Source organism: Solea solea, chromosome 3 (assembly GCF_958295425.1).
Source record: "Solea solea chromosome 3, fSolSol10.1, whole genome shotgun sequence".
Taxonomy (NCBI): domain Eukaryota; kingdom Metazoa; phylum Chordata; class Actinopteri; order Pleuronectiformes; family Soleidae; genus Solea; species Solea solea.
In genome coordinates this window covers 2978444-3001428 of record NC_081136.1, presented here as the reverse complement: position 1 = coordinate 3001428, position 22985 = coordinate 2978444, and the positions used below count along the sequence as shown (strand labels likewise).

At 41.2% G+C, this 22985-nt stretch overlaps 1 protein-coding gene and 1 long non-coding RNA gene across 2 annotated transcripts; one reads left to right on the top strand and one right to left on the bottom strand.

Moving 5' to 3' along the window:
• Nucleotides 1–1641: 1641 nt before the first annotated feature.
• Nucleotides 1642–22910, bottom strand: nrip2 (nuclear receptor interacting protein 2). The gene is made up of 6 exons (XM_058624838.1): nt 22312–22910; nt 11371–11685; nt 7333–7415; nt 6217–6308; nt 5248–5300; nt 1642–4327 (listed from the first exon to the last, which is right to left on the bottom strand). Exons 1-6 carry the CDS (start codon nt 22465–22467, stop codon nt 4211–4213), a joined length of 816 nt encoding a protein of 271 aa, XP_058480821.1. The 5' UTR covers nt 22468–22910; the 3' UTR covers nt 1642–4210.
• On the top strand, nt 11680–20951 carry LOC131456481 (uncharacterized). The gene is made up of 3 exons (XR_009239910.1): nt 11680–11782; nt 16900–17007; nt 20843–20951. It is a non-coding gene; the product is annotated as an uncharacterized LOC131456481 (long non-coding RNA).
• Nucleotides 22911–22985: the final 75 nt, after the last annotated feature.

Below are 22985 nucleotides of genomic sequence, written 5' to 3'. Positions count from 1 at the left end.
TGAAAATGTGACCCATAAACACATAGCCCAGGATGTCCATATATAAGATAGATACTTTATTCATCTCACAGAGAAATTCACATATAAGGAGTTGTGTATGTGATCAGTGGACACCGATCACTCTGTGGTTTTGAGACAGCTTACAAACCGTCTACCTAGGGTCTTCTGCAGTGTTCTCACACAAAATGAGTGTGTTTCAGTCGTGGCGGTTCTTTCCTACCTGAGGTGTTACCTGCTGCTGCTGCTGCTGATGCAGAAGACTGTGAACAGGATGTGGTGTGCAGAGTTACTCATAACACATAAGAAGATGAACGAGGAGGATGAGAGAGGGAGGAAGGGAGGGGGTCCTCTCTCTCACAGGGTTTGTCGTAACTGTCGCATGAAGCTGTTACACATAAACAACAGCGTCTGACAGCTCTGACAAGAACGAGCTGTGGGAAACGGCCGTGTTAAAGTAGATATGAAATTCCACCCAAGGCAGGCGCGTAAAAAACAAACAAAAGCTTATTTGCCATCTTATCTCCCGATAGTTGTAATAAAGATATATTAATAATGATAAATATCATTAATATCCCATAATGATACTTCTAAGTGATGGAGAAAAGAGCATACACAGTATTTTTTTACGCCTAATCTGATAAGTAATGATAATTTTTAATAGTCAATAAAGTGTCACAAAATGGAAGAATCCTTGCAACGCTTGGATTCTTCTTGAGACCCAGAGAATCGTCTATATGTGTGGGACTGAGGAGGACAGCAAAGTGAGGAGGGTCACATGGGCTCAACGCTGTGGGAACTTTTGCTTTCTCTGGACTTCCTTATATGGCACTGTGGACTATTAAAAGGCACATTCAGGAGAGTTTTGCTAGTACATACGATGGGAATCATGGATATTTCTTCTGGTAGAGCCTGTCCACAACTACGATCAGTCTCCTGATCCACATTCTTCAAACAGACGGCGGTTTAACATTTAAATGTCACTTAACATTTAAGCATTTAGCAGACGCTTTTCTCCAAAGCGACTTACAAGAGAGGGATAAGCTACATAGAAGTAGTCTTGGAAAGAACTCCACTAGATAGGAACAATGGACTGATAGAGGGTGAGAGTGCTGAGGTGGATCCACATGCCGAAGGAGATACAGGGGAGGGGGTAGAGTAAGTGCTAGGACGGAAAATACGAAAAATAATAGAGCTGGGTCTTCAAGAGCTTCTTGAAGATAGACAGTGTTCTCGGTAGGTCATTCCACCAGTGCGGAACAACACATGAAAAGAGTCTGGATTGTCTTGTGCGGGGTGTTGGCACCACCAGGTGACAATCCTTTGATGAAGGGAGTAGTCGAGGGGTAACATAAGCCTTTATGAGAGCATTTAAGTAGGTGGGAGCAGACCCATGAAGCACTTTGTAGGCTAGCATCAGTGATTTGGATTTGATATGTGCAGCTATGGGTAGCCATTGGAGCTCAATGAACAGAGGGGTGACATGTGCCCTTTAAGGCTGATTGAAGACCAGGCATGCCACTGCATTCTGGACCATCTGTAGTGGATTCACAGCACAGGTTGGGAGGCCTGTTAGCGGGGCGTAGGACATAGTGTTTTCATTTCAAAATCAGTTCATATAAATATTATGAATCCAAAACAGAGTTAGCCAGAATACGTGTTTTTTTATTAGGCAGAGAAAATACTGTTCAGAAGAAGGGAAACACCAAAAATAAATTTTCTGTCATACATCGATTCCTCTCGTACGAGAAGTTCACCAGTACATCAAAGAGAAACAAACACTGCAAATCTACATGGGGAAGACCTCAGCAAAGAGGTCGGATGGATACAGTCGGCGGCACGTTGTGGCTCAGGTGTTGTAAAAGTGGACCGTGGCGTTCTTCAGTGAGCACATCTGAGGTGGCTCTTGCCACCACTCGAGCCCCATTTCCATCAAGTGGTACAGTTCCATTCAGTCAAGTACGTTACGCGGTTATTTGCGTGTCGGTTGTCAAGTAGTTGTGAAGGGCAGCAAAATATTCTTTTGGGGTACTTAAGGTTAAGGTAATTTTACTAATCCTCGCATTTTACCCATTATGAATCCACAGGTGCAGCTTCCAGGAATCAATTCTAGATTGACTATCAGTGCCTTCGTTGGGAATTAGTAGGATGATGGTGAGAGGAGAACCAAACCACCCAAAGAAAATCCACATGAACATGGAAAGAACATCTCACAAAGCACCTGGGATGGACCAGGCTTCCAACCCAGGGCCTTCTTGATGTAAGGCAACAGTGGCTAACCATTGTGTTACTGTGTTCCATATCGTACCAGGGTGGAACTGCTTGGTGGAACATTGTTAGGGTTACCAAAATAACTGATTTGTACCGCACCCTTTTGTTGCGGTACTCAGAATGGCCACTTACAGATTGACTGTATACAACAACAGAGTAGCTTTTCGGCAGTTAAAGGTTTTGAGTGCTACCAAAATACCAAAAAAATACCTTTTTTTGTGGTACTGAGCCCAGTTGTTTCGCACCTAGAAGTTGGAGCTTGACGGAATTGGACACACTACAGTCCATTGATTGGTCAAGAAGAGAGGCGTTTTCCAATTCCAGAAGAGGGCAGTAATGCAATGTCATAGATGCAAGCTGCCGTTAAACCCCATAGAAGAACCATGAAGGCCAATTGTATTTCTGATGCTGCTATCTCCATTTGTCCTACGTACCCTGCAACGGAGGCTCTTGGGTTGACTCTTCCAAACCATTCCATGGAAAGCCAAACTGCACTGTACCACTTGATGGAAATGCAACTTGTGAAAACACCACCATATTTTGTTCTTGTTTAACAGGCAAATCAGTGTGACGTCTCAAAGTGAATAACGTAAGCCACAAAAGGTGGGATAAAAACTCACAAAAAAGACCAAAGTCCTGTGAATGAAGAGTAAGACGAGCTTGAAGTAGGGCATTCTCGGCCGAGTGCTTAAAATCTCCTGAAACAGGCAGAGAGGGAAGGCAGCTGGGGTCGGCTTTTGGCAGCTTGTTCTGACCAAACCTCACTTGATCTGTGGGTAAAGTTTGGGCCGTAGCAAGGCGGAACCCCCCCCCCGATTTGACCACAAACACACTCACACAGACATACAAATTACATGCACACAAAAGTGTACACATCCAGCACCTTCTGACGTCCAACGTGACACAATCAGACGAGTGCACAAACATGCAGACTTGTACAAAAGCAGAACTTTACAGAGTCATGCACATGGAATGTTTTGATTTTTCCTGTAACTGAGTCTGAGTCATCCGTGTTTGTCTGGCCTCGCGTCTATTTTTATTAGAGGGGATTTATAGAGAGCCACTGCAATAAAGTCACCGCCGCTCTTACAAAATGTGATTCTCACGGTCGCCGGATTGTTTGTGTTTACTTGCGTCACTCACACAAGTTCCCGAGAGTAAACACAACTTGCTAGGGTTGACTACTTTATACTTTAGTTTGACCAACACCTTGAATCAAGGGACACGTTTTTAGAAGTTAGGAGCTTGTACAACTTCCTCTCCTTTCTGTCTTCGCCTGGTCTTTCTTGCTTGGGGTTTGCACATCTAATCTAATTGCGAAGGAAGTTCGCATAATCTCATCGCCAATTAGCTTTTGTAATGTCTCATCGCTCCCATATTTCATGTTAAACTAATTCTTCTCAAGCTAGTGAACAGAGCAACGTCGGTGCAAACAGGCTTTTCAAAGGTTAATGTAAAATGCTAAGCTAAGCTAACTGGCTTCCTATTTTTTTAAGTTATTATAAACTAGCAGATGTCCCAAAATATAAAATTACTCCTTTTACAATATCTAAACTGAATGATATAGATTCATTTACAGTTAGTCTGTGACTTTATTTTAAAATTATAAAGTGTTGTTTTTTTCAGGCTGAATCACAAAATATTTGACCTTAAATTACCATTTTTTTTCTTCCCTTTTACAGAGCATCATTGCAAAAAAAGATTAGACTCAAAGATCTGATTGGTTGGCAATCATCTGCTCCGTGTGCTAGACTAATTGAACAGAAGAGATACTCGCGGTGAACGTCGCAAATCCTACAAACACAATGGTGTAAACTCAACGACGAACGGCGGCGGTGAATGCTCGTCCGTGCTCTGGCAGCACGGGACACTGTCATCACATGGTCCCAGACACAAACGGCACCGTGCCGCGGTGAGATCGGTCGCCGCCGATGACTCGGGCTCACAGGTTCTTGTTGGAGTCATGTTGGCACTGGCTGTCGACGGACAGGTTGTGGAACGGGAGCTCCTCGCCGCTTCCCTGCAGCTTCAGGACCCGACGGCTCAGGTCCAAGCAGCACTGTGAGAGGACACAGGTGGACAAAACATGGTAAAGTAAATCAGTTCTCAACCTGTGGTTACATGACAAACATCTATCTGTAAATGCAAGGAGCGTCCGTCTATTTGTTAACCCTTCTTCTACCGTCCTGTCGTACCATCTCCTAGACTTAGAACGGTATGTCTTTACTGTAGCCCTCAGGACTTCCGTGGAACGAATGTCCAATCACAGACAAGATTCACCAGCGCCTTGCACGTTTGTGATGTCAGCTTCTCAGTACCGAATAACTGCCAGATATTGAAAGTTGACGTTATATTGGAAAAAGGAGCAGAAGCCCTAATATTTTGACAATTCTACAGCCATAAATCTTCATGATTTTCTAACTTTTTCAGACCAAGCAAGTAATCGTTGAATGGAGAAATTAACCAGTAAGAGATTATTAAAAAATGTGTGTGAATGCACCATAAAAGAAGCTAATTTATGCAATTAGTTATAACTTGTCTCTAAATTGCTTATGACAATTTGGGGTTAAATGTTCATTAAACGCTACAAATGTCCTCTGGGGCTAATTTACCAAAACACTTTCGCCCACGCCAATTAGCATTAGTGCTTCCTCCAGGTTGCCAGAAAAATGTCCCTGTGGGATTCAAATTGCGTTTCTCATATTCGAAATTCCACATCACAGGATGTCTTCAAACTCATTCTTATCTGGCTTTTACCTGCACAGCTGGCGAAAATAGCGCCGCTCAACCTTTTCTCTTTCCTTTATATAACACTACTCTTTTTTTCTTCAAGCTCCTGCCTTCTTCTCCTTCTTCCTTACTGAAATCTTCATGTTTTTCCTTCTGTATATTATCCCTCCCTTCTTGCATATTTAAAGCCATGTGTCTATTTCAGAGTATACGCAAACACCGCAACACGCGCCGCGTCAAAAGACTCACTTTGAGTTCCAACAGAGTCTGAAGACCCAGGCACAGCTCGAAGGCCTCGTCGTCTGAAGGTGGGAAACAAACAAAGAAGAAAGAATCAGAATCCGAGATACTTTTTAATTGATCCTTAGCAAGGAAATTGCTTTTGTTACAGCTCCTCCAGCAAAGAACAGAGATTCACAGCTTATACTAAGATACTAAGGTGATGTATAGATATTAAAATCATTAACAGCCTCATTTGAAGCTGCTTATTTGCCCCCAAACCCAAACGTTTCATCACTCAGACACGATTCCCTCTTGTGCTAATGACAGCAGATAAACATGGGTGTGACTTTCAGAGCTTAGTGTAGAATTTAAAAATGCATGAAGAAGTCGAGCTCTGGGGCGGGTTTAACACTGAATTAGACTCGTACACAGAAGAACGAGTTTAGTAAACTCGTCGCGGCTTCTTATCCACACAGAACCAAACGTTTTGAGAGTCCTAAAATACTTAATGGAATACTTCACCGATTTTATAAAAACTATAGTCTTGTTGTTTTAACTTTATTACACTGGAAAAAATAAGATGTTTTAGAAAACTTCACAAACAAAACACCCAATACTTCCCTCAAATAAAAGAAACCATAAAACAAAGGAAGTTATATCAGAACGTCATATAATTAGCACACTACTATTTATTAATCTTAGTTTACTATAAATCCAATTTATAATCATTCAATAATTGAACATGAGTTTTATTTGATGGATTTGAACTAAAAGAAGTCCTGATCGAGGAGTTTAGCATCAGCATGGATGCTCTTCCATGATAAATATGAATGATTTGAATTTGCGGCAATAAAATTACATTTTTAAATGTAGCCGCGATCGCTCAGTGTCTCATTTCAGCGCTATCGTTCGCTCATAATTGAAATTAATCTAATGCAGTGGCAACTACGATGCTGGGTGGCATCGATAACGGCACAAATTATTTAACATCGTTACCTTTGACTTGGGCTGAACACTGCAGCATCTGTCTGCCCAGCTGAAGCTGCAGACCGCTCACTGACGGTGAAGTGTCCTGGTCTGGAACCAATCTAAATAATGAAAGAAATACACATAAAATACACCAAGTTTTATCATTAAAATACTTTTTAACATGATCACATACGGTATTGATATAGAAATGTAACTGTCCTGGAACCGTAACAGTAACAGAAATAATAAGTAAATATTCTAAAATAATAAAGAATGTTATAGTATATCAAGCCAAGTTGAGTCACTTAATTGAAAACAAATACATGACAAAATATTGTAAATTCAACCAAAAAGTCCAAATTATTTGAGCCAAAACTAAAACTGTAAGCTCTATCAACTAAATAATTTAACTGCAATGCAATGTACTTGACACTTTACGTTGATTCAACTGAAATTGATTAGACGGATTAACAAATTGCAGTTAATCTAAGAAAAACTCAACAACTCATTTATTTAACTGTCATAGAAGCGACTTAGTTAATATCAAAGTAAGTTCAACCAGCATGTTTTTTGTAGTGTAAACCAATATTTTCAAGTTCAAATTGTTCCTCACGGGAATTTGACTTAAAACAAACTGTATCAACTCACTAATTTAACTGTAATAAGTGTGGCTCTTTGTGTTGATTTACCCTAAAAGGGTTAACTGGGTTAACTAACCACATGCAATATCAACAAGTTAATATCAACCAAATGTGACAAAGTAAATTCAACCAACATCATTTATTTCTGGTCCTCTAAACCATGTTCAAGTTCAAATCTTTTGACGAATAAAAAAATGCAATCTGTGTAATAAACTTGACACTTCAGGGTTATTGTTTTTAAAAGGTTTTGTCGGATTTAGACATGTGTGTGATGACTGTGGCATTTTATGTTTACATAACTTAACTCAATCAAAGCATGAAGATCAATTGAATCATTTTTATTTCTACAGTGAATGTCAGATCTGCAAGGATCCACATTTGTTCTAGTGATTTGTTCTCCATGTTGGAACTTTTTCAGGGTGTTTTGCTTTTACTCCTTTATTAGAATCCATTTAAAATCATTTCAGTGCTTCATGACGTGAGTCTCTGAGGTGTTTCTTACCCCAGCCTCTTGCAGCAGGTGGTGGAGATGTGGTTGTGTTGGCTGCTCGTGTTGATGGACGCCTTGACTTCAGTTTCACAGCACTGTGGAGAAGATAGATAGACAGACAGACAGAGGAGGAGGAGGAGGGGTTTGGTGTCACAGTGTGATTTTCCACTTTAATCTGTCACTGTAGGGAAACAATCAGTCACTCCGACACACGAACACACCTCTGCAGAGAGAAACCACTGATCTCTTTTCCCCCTTTGCATCAACCCTTTCATCTGCTACATGTTTGTGAAACTGCTAAACTGAGAAAAAAGGAAGAAAAAAAACTAATCCAATTTGATGGTTAATAAACTTTGCACACACACACACACAAACCTCTGGTTAATGGAGTATTTCCTGGCAAGCAGATGTTATTTTGTGTTTCATAACTTGATCTATATTGATTTATGCATTGGAGGTTTGAATCGGACACACGCTTGAGCAGCTTAACACTTAATAACCAAGTTAAAAATAAACCAACAAGGCCATTTGGTGTTCTACCACAGATTACAAGCTGTTTTTTATGTTACTTTTGCTGATCTTTTCAGGTCACTGTGCTGACTCTGCATTGATGATTTGTCAGTCATTTTAGTGGACCTTGGGTTTTTTTTCCATGTGGTTAATGATCTCAAATGCATCACTAGAGCCTGGAATATCAGCTATGTTCATGGTTCTCATGTTTTTGTCCACAAACCAAAAATATCCAGTTGTAATGAATTCTTTGTTATATGGAGCAAAGCAACCAGAAAATATTCACATTTAAGAAGCTGTAAAATCCCAGAAACTAGAAAATTGCATTAAGCTGAAATGATCAAAAATCTTGTTTTAATCATGAAAAAACCCTCAAACTGATAAATCGATTATCAAAATAGTTGGAGATTCATTTAGTAATCGATTAATAATGTGCAGATTGGCCCTGACAAAACCATGTTCACACATCGAATTATAATCTGATATATTTAAATAGTAACGTGATTCAGTTCATGTACAGAAAACACAAAACTATTAATCCTATCCCCTCCAAAAGAAATCTGTTCTTGCAGGTTTAAAGCAATAATTTAACATTTTATTTTGCTCTTTAGAGGAGCAATGACACAGCAGTTACATCAGTCCCCTAGCTGAATGTTAGCATTAGATTCTCTTGAATGGAAACAGTCTATCTTTCTCCAAAACTCAAATATTTTTACAGCAGTTCTTAAATAAACTGGTTTTATCTGTTAAAATGTTTAACTAGCTTTTATGCCTATACCCTCTAAGCTAATGGCTTCTTAGCAGTTTCCTGGTGTGTTAGCCCGGGTTCTAGTTCAGATTTAGGTCATGTTCTGTCCTTCCTGTTGGACATGTTGCTTTAATTGATATCATTTCAGTCAGTTTTGGTTGTGTTATGTTCAAAACTAGTTTATGTTATTGACATGACAACAACTGAATGCACCATTTAAGCTAGTGGTTCCGTTTCACAGTACAAACTTAGCTAACGTTAGCCAAAACAGGGACGTGACGACAGTGGCTTTATGTTGTTTTTCTCCAGGGTTTGTCAGATTCAGACAGAAAAGAAAAAAAATAATGATAACAGGCTGTTTGTCCTAGATTCCTGTGACATTTCTCCTCAGCACTTCACAGGACTTCGCTGTGCTGCCTTCAGGGCACTACGTGTCACAAACACATGTTTCAGCTGTCATGCAGCACAAACTCTGGTCTGTAGACGACCATTTTCTACTCGTTGGTGTCACGTCACGTTTACACAAGTGGAGAGAGACGTGTTTGTGTAAAGACGGGAGTCAGATTCAGAACATATGGCAGCTCTGCATGTATGTGAGATAAGCAGCGACCGCACACTGTTAACTGTGCATCAGACCACACACCACGCGCTTTTCCATTATACAGTTCTAGCTCTACTCGGCTCTACTCGGTTTGGTATCAGCCACGTTGTTTTCCATGACTAAAGTACGTCCTCAGCGGTGGCGTGTGCGTCGAAATCGCTGTGACGTCAGTTTATACGCGACACAAAACAAACGTGATTCTAATGATTCAGTTACTGAATACTAAAAGTAAGTTGTAACTGAATCATTAGAATCAGTTGATTAAAACGATTTGTTTACAGAATCATTCCGTACTTCCTGCATAACCGACTGAAGGGGTTGTGATTCGGCTCACAATCGCCGGCTAAATTTTAAGATTTTAGACATTTCCTTTGCTAAATGTTGCAGATTAACGCGTGTTTTTAACGTGTCTTTTTAACTGATCTACAGTTCGTCATTGTGCGATTGGATTCCTGTGTTGGATCTCGCGCTCATGACTCTTCCAGTGACGACACTCTCTGACCAATCAGTGGACGGCAGTCTGTTGACGTCACATTTTAGTAAGTAGTAGTAAGTAAAACGCAGCAGTAACGTTAACGTTCTTGAACTTTTGTGGAGTCTAACATCATTTTTGGGACTTTTCGCAGCTTTGAGCTTCTCAAGTCTAAGTATTTTCTTTTATTAGTTTGAAAAATACCAGACTGGTTTGTTGGTTGGACCAGAGAATAATGTAAAAACAAATAACACAACAGGCTGTGAAAAGAGGTGGTTTCCACTCTTTGCTGACCTTCAAAATTTGTCAGCTGCTGCTTAAATTGATTTATTAGCAGTTGACCTTGACTATAAAAGAAGTGTTGAATCAGTGCAACAAACATAATAACACTTTGAACCAATCAAATACGGAATATGGAAATGTCTCTTTGCCATTGTTTAGAAAACATTATGGAGTTTCAATATTTTTTACAATTTTTACATTTTCTGATGTCCGCGGTTCAGCTCCCATCCTGAAAACATTCGTCTTTCCCTCCCCGTCATCCACCGTCACGAATCAATACCCACTTAACCCGTGGATGTTTCCCCCTCATGGAAATAAATATGCTCATCGTCCATGAGCCCATGATGTTTTGATCCTTCACACTGTGTACAGACTAAGTTGAGCCTGCCTTTGTCCTTCGAGTCACGCTGGCTTATCAGCAGACGCACAAACCTGCTCTTTTGTCTCTGTCCCTGCGGTGCAAAATCTCCCCCTCTCTCTCCCCAAAGTTTAAAAATAGCAGGAGAATGAGTAACTGAGGAGCACTTTGCATTTAGCAAGTTGATGATAAAACTGAGCAAAAGCCCAATGAGTAATTGGGGAAAACGCTGAATTTGCCAGAAAAGTGGACTTCAGCTTTGAAAGAGGCAGCACTATACATGTCTTTATGATCCATGTCACCCAGGTTAGTCCTTTGGTCACCAGAACTCAGTGACCCCAAAAGCAAAGCCATAATATCCTGGAAACATCTTAACAGTAGTTAGCTGTAGGCAACTGGATTCACAGACATGCTGCTGCCAGCATCTACACAGCAGTTATCTCTAGAAACAGATTCCACATGTGAATATTCAGGATTTGTAGGTAAAGAACAATATTTTTTGTGGTTGGAAGTCGTCTAATGTCCACCTGTAGTTTGACCAGTCATGTTTGAGCAGGCTTTGGTTGTCTACAGGTCAATTTGGAACGTGAAAGAGGTGGACCAACTCATCCAAGATGTATCAGCTATTACTTTTTAACCAAAAACTCTGTAGATGCAGTGGAAAAACATCAACTCTCCACGACAACTCTGTTTTTCTCATTTACCAACACTCAGTGGACCATAAACCAGTTAACACTGAGTACCATATGTACCAGATACTGTACTGGATACCGTACTAGAGCCCTCAAGAAATTGGCCATTGCCCCAGATGCTAATTCCCTGTTGGACAATAGATTGGTTCTGAAAGTGGTGCAGTTTTTGATCCTCAGGATCAAGATAACTGGGAGTAACTAATGAAAACCAAACTTATCTAGAAACATGACCACTTAAACTTAGAGCAGTGTGATTAGAACTACCTAAAATATCAGAAAACTAAAAGTGTTTTGACTTTCTTTAGTTTGGCTCAGGGTTTTTGGCCTACACCACAACCAGGCACCAGGGGGCTATTATGTCATCACAATCAATCAAGTGTACAGTACCTTGCACTGAACAACAAGCGCTGTGAGGAGGGTCGAGCTCTGTGAGACCTCGGCCTTCTCGGCCGTCTGTCTCGCTCCGGCCTCGCTGCTGTCGTCCTCCTCGTCCGACCGTAGGCTCCTCTCGCTCTCCTCCAGGGACTCCCTCTCCTCTGTGGAGTCGTCGGCCGTGCTCTCGCTCTTTTCCTCTGCGTCAAGCGGCCCATCCTTGTTGTCGGCCAGCGGTGAGCGAATCCTGCCGCTGGTGTCCCGGGCCTCCCCCCGCAGCCGCGTGATGTTTCCCTCCAGCAGACGGCGCTGCACTATACTGTGGGGTTGCTACAAAGGGAGACAGTGAGAGAAATGAATGACGTATGGAGGATTTTCTCATGGATATGCTGACGACGTGACGATTTTGCCCATAGCAAAAGTGCAGGTTGGTTTGGTCATTTCTTTCTACAAATTGGTAAGGAATGCTTACCTGGACTTTGGTTAGAGAAAATAAGACCTCGGAAGGCCACCTTGGAGAGATAACGTGGAATTTTTTTCCTATGTTTTTTAGTTCCAGACAATTGCTCATTACATTTACACTGGAACTCAGAAGTGTGTGAGTGAAGTCACCCCCCAAGTTCTCCGTGTTCCAGTTGAGAAGTCGGAAAAACGCGAATGTATCTTGGACTGGCCATTGTTAGCAGCACCACTCAGCACTATGTGGAATTTCACACATAATAACAGGGGAATAACATGTCTACGGTAGACCCGTAAAAACTCGTAGACATACCCAGAGTTCTTGGAATCCTGAACTTGGGGTATACCCGAGGTTCAACTACATATTAACTACTACATGCAGCATATCTTTATCAACAGATTCTAACATGTCCACTTCTAGTTTGACCAATTCCATTTGTGCAGGCTTTGGTTTCCCACCGGTAAAGAGATGAAACAAGTTGTTCGAAGTGCGTGGACTGTCGTCTTATTTATTTATCTGCATTTACGTGCAGTTTAATAGATTAGCCAAACATTTGCTAGCTGTAGGAGAACAAAAATCCAGCCATAGTTTAAATGTTTGACATTGTCACATCGCTCATCATCCTGAAACATCCTGACAGTAGACAGCGAATGGTAAACGGATGTTTTTGCCTGCACATCCACTGTCGGAAACGGAAGCCCCAGAGGCTAATTCAATACAGTCAATAGGTCCTGATACTGTACTCAGTGGGGCGCATACTGATCCTCATGTGCACAACACTCTCCTAAAATTCAAAATGTCCTGTTTTGCCATTAAGAAAGAGACAGAAAAGATAGAAATCCTTGATTTGCATCAAAGTTGTATGGCCTTTTCTTTGGCCCATGTCCAGGACCTCCTCAAAGTTTTGTGAAAATTATTTTGGGTATTTTTTGTGATCCCGCTATCAGAAAAAAAAAATTAAAGCTCTTTGGCAGAAAGGTATTGGTGGATTGATAAAGCGATTCCTATGTTGTTGCCACTGCACAGATTTGTGAGGTGATAATTGGTGTGAAATGGTGCGAGTGAATTCAATACGTGTCGAAGTACAGGCAGCATCTGCTCGCCATCGTTGTATACATTTTCTATATGATGACACAGGTGGCTGTATTGAGCTACGAGTTACATCTAATCGAGAGAGAAAAAAATAAATGTAGGTCACTGTGTTATTGGAACATGTCAGATTAACTGTTTGTCCTCCAGATAATCTGTACATCCAAGACGTTTCTAAGGACACAGATTAGCTGTGGTAGCATTTTCACTGTACATCATATCAATATGTGCAAGCGCAACACTAGAAGTCGCTGATGTTTGAGGTACAACGCGTACCTTTTAGATTAAAAACTGTTTGACAAGAGTTAATGTAGGGCTGAGGTACTTACTGTGTTGTTGAAGAACTATTAGTGATTTTTTAGTGACACAAACTAATGCCTCTCATGATTCTCACCTTGAATACTGCATTAGCACACTTCACAGGCTGCAGCTTCACAGTCTGGCACCTTTATCTTTATTATTAACATTTCAGACACTGCCCTTTACTAAAAGAGCAGCTTTCAGACTCCTAAAACTCAAGTGGTTTTTTTTTCCACTCACGAGGCTTCCAGATTTTAACCAGATATTCAAAGATTTGGTGAATGTTGGGAGTTAGTTTGCCAAGATAATCAGTTCCTTTTAGGGTGCAAGAACCTTTCCACCTCCCTTGAGCTTAAAAACTTTTTATTTATTTACTTATTTATTCAGGTGTTTTTATGCACAAATTCAAAATGTGCTGGGCAGGCGAGAATTTTGTTATTCCACAGCAATAACAATCCTGTGAGGGTTGTGTCGCATGTTATGATCAGCTGCATATACAGGAAACTGCAACAACAACCCATCAAAGAGGCCCCATGCTACTCGCTCTCTGCAGAAGAAGAGAAAATCTCAATCTATGAAGTGCACTTACGCCTTAGGGAGGCAAAAGAGAACGTAAAAAAAGAAAAAAAGCGAGACGGACTGATAAACGAGCATAGATTGGGTCGATTGGGTTTGATGTTGGGATTTTATTTCTTCGGGGCCTTAAAATGCTCCTGTCATGACAAATGACACAGAAAGGAAAACAAAAAAATGCTTGCCCAACTAGCTGAAATTAAGATCACACTATCATGTTGTGAAAGCTTAATTGGGGAACTACGGCGTCACGTAATACAATGTTGTGCAGCATATATGTAATGCTAATGCGTTGCTGTTGTTTTAAAACGACATGTGGCCACTGACTGACTGTTCTCTGCGGGCCGTAGGAGACGTAAATTGTATTTAAGCTGCCTGTTCCTCCATAATCACATTGCTGCTCCACCATTACAGAGTCTGCGTTCAGACAGAACACTTGGAAAAAGAGCAGGTCACCCAACACCACCACAGTCACCGCATGAATAAAACATAAAGCCCTTTGCCTTCCTTTCAGGGTTTCGCCAAAGCTAAAATCCTCTGTGAAGAAATGTTCAAACATGAACAAACATGGAAATATCATGAAAGGAGAACTGATTGTTTTAAAATATGCTATCAAATATGCATTGGAGTGAAATACAAGCCTTTATAACAACACTCTTTGTTTGATTTGAGAGGAGGTGGATGTTTAAATGTGTTTTCAGTGTAATATGCTGCTTTGTTCACCGTGTTCCAGTTGCAAAGTCAGAAAAGCAAACCTATCTTGAGCGTAGCCTTTGTTAGCAATACCAGTCAATAACAACACATTTTCGCACAGAAACACAGTAGCAACATGTCTACAGTTTAAATTAAACAGTACTATGTTTGTATAATGGCAGCCATTTTGCCAAAATCTACGAACGGAACCCTTGTTGTCAACTTGGCGACTTTGTCCCTAAATTTAGCATGTAATCAACAATCTAGCGATGTGAAAGCACATCGTTTGGCCCCTCCCCATTTCTTTGTCTAATATAAATCACAGCACTGAAATATAATAAATAAATATATAAGGTTCATTTTAAAAAAGCTCTGCCGGAGGAGTTTGTGACATTAAAAAAAAACCAACAATAATTGACAAAAGAAATTAATTTGTAGTTCTAAACATATTTATGGTGTATTGTTACTCACTTTTTGTCTATTCCGCTCCTCTACAGCGTCCATTACAACTACCATACACATAGGAAATTAGGTCATTAAGTGTCATTTTGCAACTTTTACGACAGCCAATAGCTTCTTTCTGAATATAACACAACATAACTGACAGTGTAGTGTGGCCTTAGCACTTTGTTAGCACTGCATGCTAATGTATCACAGTTAGAGAGTGTTTGGCCACTTTCGAAGACAATGAGTCAGCAGAAAAAAAACTTCCCTAGCCTAATGCTAACATTACCCCCGCTGGTGACTGAAAGTTTCAGACAATTCAGAAGACTTTGCCGTAACAGCAGATGCTAGTTATCACTATTTTTACGACGTTGTGTTTTTCTTCTACCTTGCGTCTCTCGGTTGCCACGCTAGGTAAATAGCATTAGCTTGCTAGCAAACTGTCTCTACTGGGAAACACTGGCACGGCACAGTATTAACATTAACTCTGTTGTCCCTGTTGATTATCTAAGCAGCTAAGCAGCATCAATAAAGTGTGTGTGTGTGTGATATAATGACATTACTGCTCATGATATAATGTTCTGCTCTATTTAACCTGCACATAACAATGTTAGATTCTGCTCGCGGGGGGAAAATATATATATGTATATATATGTATATATATGTATATATATATATATATATATATATACATATATATATATATGTATATATATATATATATATATATATATATATATATATATATATATACTCAAAATACACAAGGTCTTATGGAAGAAGAAGCTAAAAAAAAAACAAAGTGCATAAGAGACTGAGTGCTGTGTGACCTTACTGTGGCTGTAATAATATAATGTCATGCTTGACCATGTCTGAGCATCTGTGGCCTCGCTCTGCGTTATCTGTCATTGTGTTTTAGCGTCACCTCTAGTCACACACATCTAACACCTCCACACGTTGTCATTTCTGGCTGTCATTTCGCTCAAAGACATTCTCTTCAGTGGTGGTGGGGGGGCAGGGGAGGATTTTGGTTGTTTTTTTCTCGGTCAGTCCACTAACGTCTTCTGTGCCGAGCTACAAAGCAACAGCACTCGACGCTCGTAATCACCACCCATGTCACCGAGTTCGATGTAGCCCATTTGTTCATCTCTGAGCTCCAGCTGTGGCAGAGCAGCTGAGTTATAAACAGACGCTAATGATGGCCTCTTCTCCTCTTCACGTCCATCGTCTCTCAGTTTGGCCCATTCTCTTTCTTCTTTTGCCTTCATTTTTCTCTCCGGGTTCGCCCCCTCTCTCGTTTCCCCTCATGCCCTCGTCCGTCTGCCTCTTTATCGCTCCTCTAGCGCTTTACCCAATTCTCTCCTTTTTATTCTTCATGGCTTTTCTCATTTTCCCCTCGCGCCGTTCTCTTCCATTACTTTTCATTTCTCAATTTTCTCCCCGTCCTCTGCTCTCTCCCCTTTCATTTGTGTTTCTTTTTGTGCTTTTCTTCCCTTATCTCAACAGAATTCGTATTTTTCTTCTTTCCTCAATTCGTTAAATTTTCCTCAACCCTCACCCGAACTCCTAAGATAAGAGCGATAGTCAAAATGCAGCTCTACAAGAAGTACGCCAAATATTCTTAAATTGATTAAAAATGTTCTTGTTTTAAGAAATAAATCTGCTAATTTTGCTTGTCTAGAATTCTTAAAACTAGCTTCACTGTTTTCTCTACACAGCTCCCCCTACAGTTTAAAGGTTTTCCCTGCTTCTTGTTTTTGCTGAAAACTAGACAACACTGGCCAACATTTAAGGAAACTGTGCCTAAAACAAGCAAAAAAGCTGAATGAGTCTTCCTTTTCTTGTCTATACTCACTTAATGGTATACTCGTATACGTATAACCTATACTTTATTTCAGTCTAGTTTAGTTTGTGGATGCACTGCTTCGTCCCACAGTAAATTCAAATGTGCTATTTTGTTAATTTGCTGTTTGAAATTCTTTCAGATTTACCGCAGTGGCACTAACTGACCACAGGAGGCAGCAGTAGACCAGCAGGTCCCGCATTCCCATGAGCTAAAAACACTGTTTTTTTCTCTATGGACTTTGGTGCAGGTGAGTGAGCAGTTTTACAGAACTTCTATTCTGTCTTAGTCTCTGAAAATCCAATTATAGAGTGAACTTAATGTCAAGTTAAAGTGTGTGCAAAGACAAGTGTCCTCCCTGGTGACAGATCTGGAGGTTCCAGCTCGTTTCTCACCTCATTCCGCTGACTCGTTTCTGTGATGGCGCTAAGTGAATGTCAGAGTGAGTCAGCATTTATTTTTTTACTGAATCTAATGGAGACAGCAGGTGACTGATAGAAAGACAGGTGTCCCCGTAAAGACTTTATCTGTTAGGCACGACGCGTCCAGGCTGCTCTGCTTCAATTCAAATTGGCAGGTAATGTTTTTTTTTTGTTTTTTTTTGTCTATGTCATTGTTGAAGCAGCTGAGGTAGAATTGGCACCAATGAGGTGTAATCTGTTTTCACAGTGTGCGCTGATTTTTGGATGATATCATTTTGAACATTTGTTGCTCCTGATTGCACATTAGACTGTACGATACTGATATGTGAAAGAGAGCAGAGAATAATGGTATTGATTTAATGCCAAATCCATTACTACTATTATTATTATTATTATTCCCACTGATGCCATTATCGTTTTATTGTTAAATTTATCTCAGTAGGAGCTGATTGTGAGTTTTTTCCCATGTTGTCTCATATAACTTCAGACATAGTGTTTTGAACTCACAGTTTCTGGATTAGCTAGTCAGATAATCTGTAAACGGAAGTGTTTGTTAATCTCGTCTCTCAGTCGTCTCTGGCAGAGTGTGTGATTGATTGGTCGCAGTTGTTAATAAAAAAAAAGCTAAGCTCGCTACAGTGGCTGACAGCTAGGCTAATGGCTATGCTAACATCTGTAAAAAAAATGAATGGTAAACGGTAAATGTGTACGACTGATTTACTGTGAAAAGTAGCAGTGTTTGTATGCTGGAGGCCATCTTGCAATCCCATGTAATCCCATGTCGGGGTTGACGAGTTTACTCGGAAATTCCCACTTACGACACGCCATTTATATCAGGAGACAGGTCAGCTCTGCGGAAGCTGCCATTTACTTTGGCGAGGTGATGAATATTCAGCTTCAACAACTTCACCAAGAAATGTCGCACAATTTTACGCGTTAAATCAATTTTCACTTTTCATTTTTATGATGACAAAAAAGTCGCCTATTACAGCTTTAAAGCTGCCAGCACTCCTTGTCCTCTTGCTCTCCTCTGCCTCTTTTCCCTCTGTGACTCAGATTCGAGGTTAATTGCCACATGGACTAATTATGTGACTGTGACCGACTCTGCTCTGTGGTTGAGCCGGTCACGTGACCTCCGTATGTCCTCTCGCTCTCTCTCTCTTCTACCCTGAAACGAGGCTGCTGGCGGCTGACTTCCCGTCGCTCCCACCAGGAAGCTCCGGCAGCTTCACATCTACAGCCGCCTGTCACTTCCACTCCTCTTTTACATCTCTGTCCATTTCTTTCCCTCTTTCTTCTCTTCCCCATCATTTATAATTGCCGTAAAACTCGTCTAATTTGGTCGACGTGGTTTATCAAACAGAGCTGATGGCGAATCTGTTGATTTGATCCTGGGATAATGAGTTGATTGTTAATAAATGATTCATTTTTCCAGCGCTCACTGTGATAATTACATTGATATGTGCTAATGAATACAGCTGGATTATAAAAACTGATTTCTAGTCAATTGATTTAATCTAAAAAATCCCCCCAAATCAATGCTTCATGCTAATTTTTTCTGAATGGTTCAGTTTGGTCTGTTAAACATCAAATATTTCAAATTATCTTTAAATTATGTGCAAAGGATGACGACTTTGTCAGTGGAGCAGGTTTTTATTATGCTGTAAATGTGCACTTTATCTCTTATTGTCCACTCAAGGAAAAAACCTTGAACGAATCGTAGACAATTAATCAAATCTGGTACTTCCTGTTGAGTTGAGGCCATGGTTACAGTCTACTTTTTTGTTCGTCCTGGTCTGTAACATTTTCCCACCAGGTTTCGGGAAATTCGGTGGAACTCAATTTGGCCCTCACCTCTCAGCCCACTTCTTGGCATTTTTAAATCAGGGATTGGGGCACAGTTAGCTTCAGAAGAAGAGGGTTTTCTTTGTTTATTTCCAATAAATCGACATAAATTACAAATTTTTGAACCAAAACGACATATTTTAGCTTCTCTAGCCTCCTCTTTCTTCTGTTCCTCCTCCTCTGTTGTCGGGAGTTTCTCGTGCTTGTGTTTGTTGGGTATTTTTAGCCTCCCCGTCTTCTCTCGCTGCAGCTGAGGACAGGTTTCCACCCGTCCACGTCTCCAGATGACAGAGAGAGACATGGTTCACGCTCTCACCTCGCTTTATAAATAAAGCATCTGCATCCAAACCGATTTACCGCCGGTTTGTTTTGGACGCAGGAGGCGGAGGTAAAAAGCGTCCCGAGAGGACCGACTGTCACGTCACGTCGTCCTGTTTGCTCTCGACTTTGAAGAGCTACTTTGCCTCCGGGAGAAAATAAACAAGTGAGCTGCAATCGGGAGGAGAAAGGGAATAAAAACCTGCTCCAGGATTAGACACAGTGTGCACCAGCTGCTCGTGCAAATTCAAGCATGTGAATATGCAGAATCTGTGAGGTGAGGGTCGAGATTACGGGATTAGGAATGTTCTGGTTTCAGTTTCCACTTTGACCAATCACGTTTGAGTGCACTTCAGACAAAAAAGTTGAGTTTAGGTACTTCTTATGTCTGAAGTACGGCTTCTTCAACAGGCTATTTATTAATTAAATTAAGTGTTAACGTGACCTCCACTGCACCACCGCGTGACACCATGGCTAAAACCACTGAGAGCAATCCCAGCTGACGTAGGGCGAAAGGCGGAGTGTGGTAGAGTGTCCAGTTTTTGGACTGTGGGAGGAAAACTGGACTGAAAACCCACGTGAGCTGTGATTTTAAAGTGGATGTACTGGACTGTGGCTACTGAACGCTCTGCATCAGCGTTATATAACAAACCCTCGCTTCCTCCCTGACCCACGTCTCCCACCGTCTCTTCACTTCCCCTCCATCACTTTTGTGTGGATTTTTTTTTTTTGCTCTTTTCATGTTCACTGCGTCACTCACTCTAGAATTTAACATGGACAGAGTAATGCTGCTGCTGCTGCTGCTGCTGCTGCTGATGATGATGATAGTGAGAGGACCTCAGGCTAAAGAGAAGCCAAACAATCTCACTGTTATGTAACGCAGCTCCACTGACCAGAATTCAAGAGGGAGGAAGACGAGACTGTAGCCTATAGCTGTGTGTGTGTGTGTGTGTGAGGTCCAAAGACAAAAAACCCTATCTTTCTGGGGACAATTTACTACATTACCTAGTCACACATACATGCTGTTTTACCTTAAATAAGTGGTTAAGAGGTTTATTTACACTTTAACCTGAAGGTTTATATCATTATATCAGACTCTCAGCCCACTTCTTGGCATTTTTATGAGGGTTGTTTGACATAAATGACACATTTTTTAACCCAAACGACATATTTTAGCTTCTCTTGCCTCCTTTTTAGATGTGAGATCCTGTTTGTTGAGGATCTATAGTCAGTCTACAGAAGCGGTGGAATGACGCTGTCGTAAATAAGTCAAAAGAATAACAGAGAAAAACAGTGTTTACACCTTAAATAGTCCACGGTCTGTTTGCCGTGTTATTAACGGTAACACTCGCCGTGTTAAATGACACGTTACCGTTGAAGCAAGCGATGGAAAATAACACGTCTATCATTAGATGAGATGAAATGTTTTGTCAGTCAAAGAGAAAGAAAACGCAGGGGGTGAAATGTTTCTTCTTCTTCTTCTTCTTCTTCTTCTTCTAGCAGCAAATGTTGGAATTAAAAACCTGGCAGTGATGAACGCCGCGTCTCTGTGCCAGAGAGCGGCCGGGGTTCTTGGAAAACGCCCGGGGAGGCTGGGGAAGCTGCCATCAAAGTGAGTAGTGAAGTCATTAATTCTTCAGATTATTACAGGGAGTTCCTGCCCTCACTCTCTCACGGTGTTCTGTTGTCAAGGGAGGTAAAGAGGCTGGACACGTCCTGTTTTACTTACAGGACTGCCTGTCATCCCATCAGGGGAGTATTTGTGCAAAAAGAAGTCGGTTTGAATGGAAGCAGCGCGGAATATTACGGCACAGTTGGTCGCTGCGTTAGTGCTCAAAGAAAACAAGGGTTTTTTTTTCTCCAGACTGGCAGTGAAATTGCTTCATATTTAGACTTTATTAGATTTTGAGTAACTGAATATCTGTGAGTCTAAAATTTTATTTTATTTTATAGTTATTTTTTTTCAAAGAAACCTTCAAAAATATAATTTCAGCTGAGGCACAAATTGATTCGTCAAGAATGGACTCGTTAGTCGCAGTTTTATCCTGCAGCGTTTGTAATTTTTCCAGCACTTTATCGACGTCATTCATCAATGGTTAAGTTGCGTTTCCGCTAGCATAGCACCTTGGTCAGAGCGCCGTGACAGGAAGTGACGTCCGACACGAGAATGGAGCCGAACAATGCCGAACTGCAGCTCAGTTGAAAAGACATAACAATCTTTAAAAACGTGGGTTCATCTCTAACAATGACCAGGGAAATGTCTAAAATGTCAGTATTTAACAGTCTGGTGTATTTAGCGACAGCGAGCAGCATCACATGTGGGTGGAGAGAAAAGTTTAAGCCGTGTCGGAAACATGACCTTGTGTAGCATCTTTTAAGGAGACTCTGAAGTTTGTGTCACTCGCAGATTTGTCCCCTACCGAGACGTATTTTAGGTCAAACGGGCGCAGCAGTGAGTCGACTCACTTTAACCCTTAGTGCTCACAGTTGCCGTGGGGATTCATACACAGCTCCTTATATGGACGATCCTGGGGGCGTGTGACTTATTAGGTCTTCTTTTGTGTCGCCGAGTCAAAGTTACGACTTGTTTTTCAATCGTAACTTTGCGATCTACGATCATTGTGCATAAGTCACAGAAAAATAGACTAAATAAAAATGAGCTTTGAACTGCGAAGTTTTCAGAAAATTTCACAAATTCACTCTAATTTGAATTTTTTTTGAAAGATTTTGAGTACTTTTTAGCTCAGATGTGTTTATATAGTTGGTGAAAATTTAAAAAACATATATATCTATATAAGACATTCTATATTACACATTATGTTCTGTGATGGGGGGAAAAAGTAGCCTAAATACTCTGTGTTCTAAGGGTCAAAAATATCACTAAACCACCTTCTACTACGACCTGACAGCCTCACGCAGCAGATTCTCTAAAGTCACTCACTCGTTCACTCACTCGCTCACTCACTCACCAGGTCTTTGGACGTGCCCAGTCTCTTGAGCCCGTCCAGGGGCAGCAGGTCAGCCGAGTCCTTGTGCGTGAACTGCGTGGCCTGCTTCAGGCGTCTCTGCTGGTGCAGGATGGCTTTGTCCCGCATGGCCAGCTCGCCTTTTTTCGCCTCGCTCATGGTCTGAGACTGAAGCCTCAGCAGCAGCAGCAGCAGTGATGATGGTGATGATGATGGTGGTGATGGTGGTGATGATGGTGATGATGGTGCAGATGTTTGTCTGTGAGCAGACCAGAGGAGCAGGAGGAGAAAAAGCCCTCAGCTGTGATGTTTCAGGCTCCAGAGCAGAAACATAAACGTGCTTCTGTTGTTTCCTCTGTGAAACGCTGCTGCTGTTGCTGCTGCTGCTGCTGCTGCTTCTCTCTCTTCTCCTTCCCCGTGGGCTCTGATCTCCTCTGCTCTCTCTCTCTCTCTCTGTGTTTGTTTATTTTTGTTAGTTTGTTTGTTTGTTTGTAATCCTATCGTCGTCTCCTGGATGACACTCCGGCTGTGTGGACGAACATCCTCAAACGTCCAGATCAGTCCTCTGTCCTTCTCTGTCTCTCACACACAGAGACTGTGGATGATGTGACACAGTGTTTTCCCTCCTCCTCCTCCTCCTCCCTCCCTGCTCTCTCTCTCTCTCTCTCTCTCTCTCT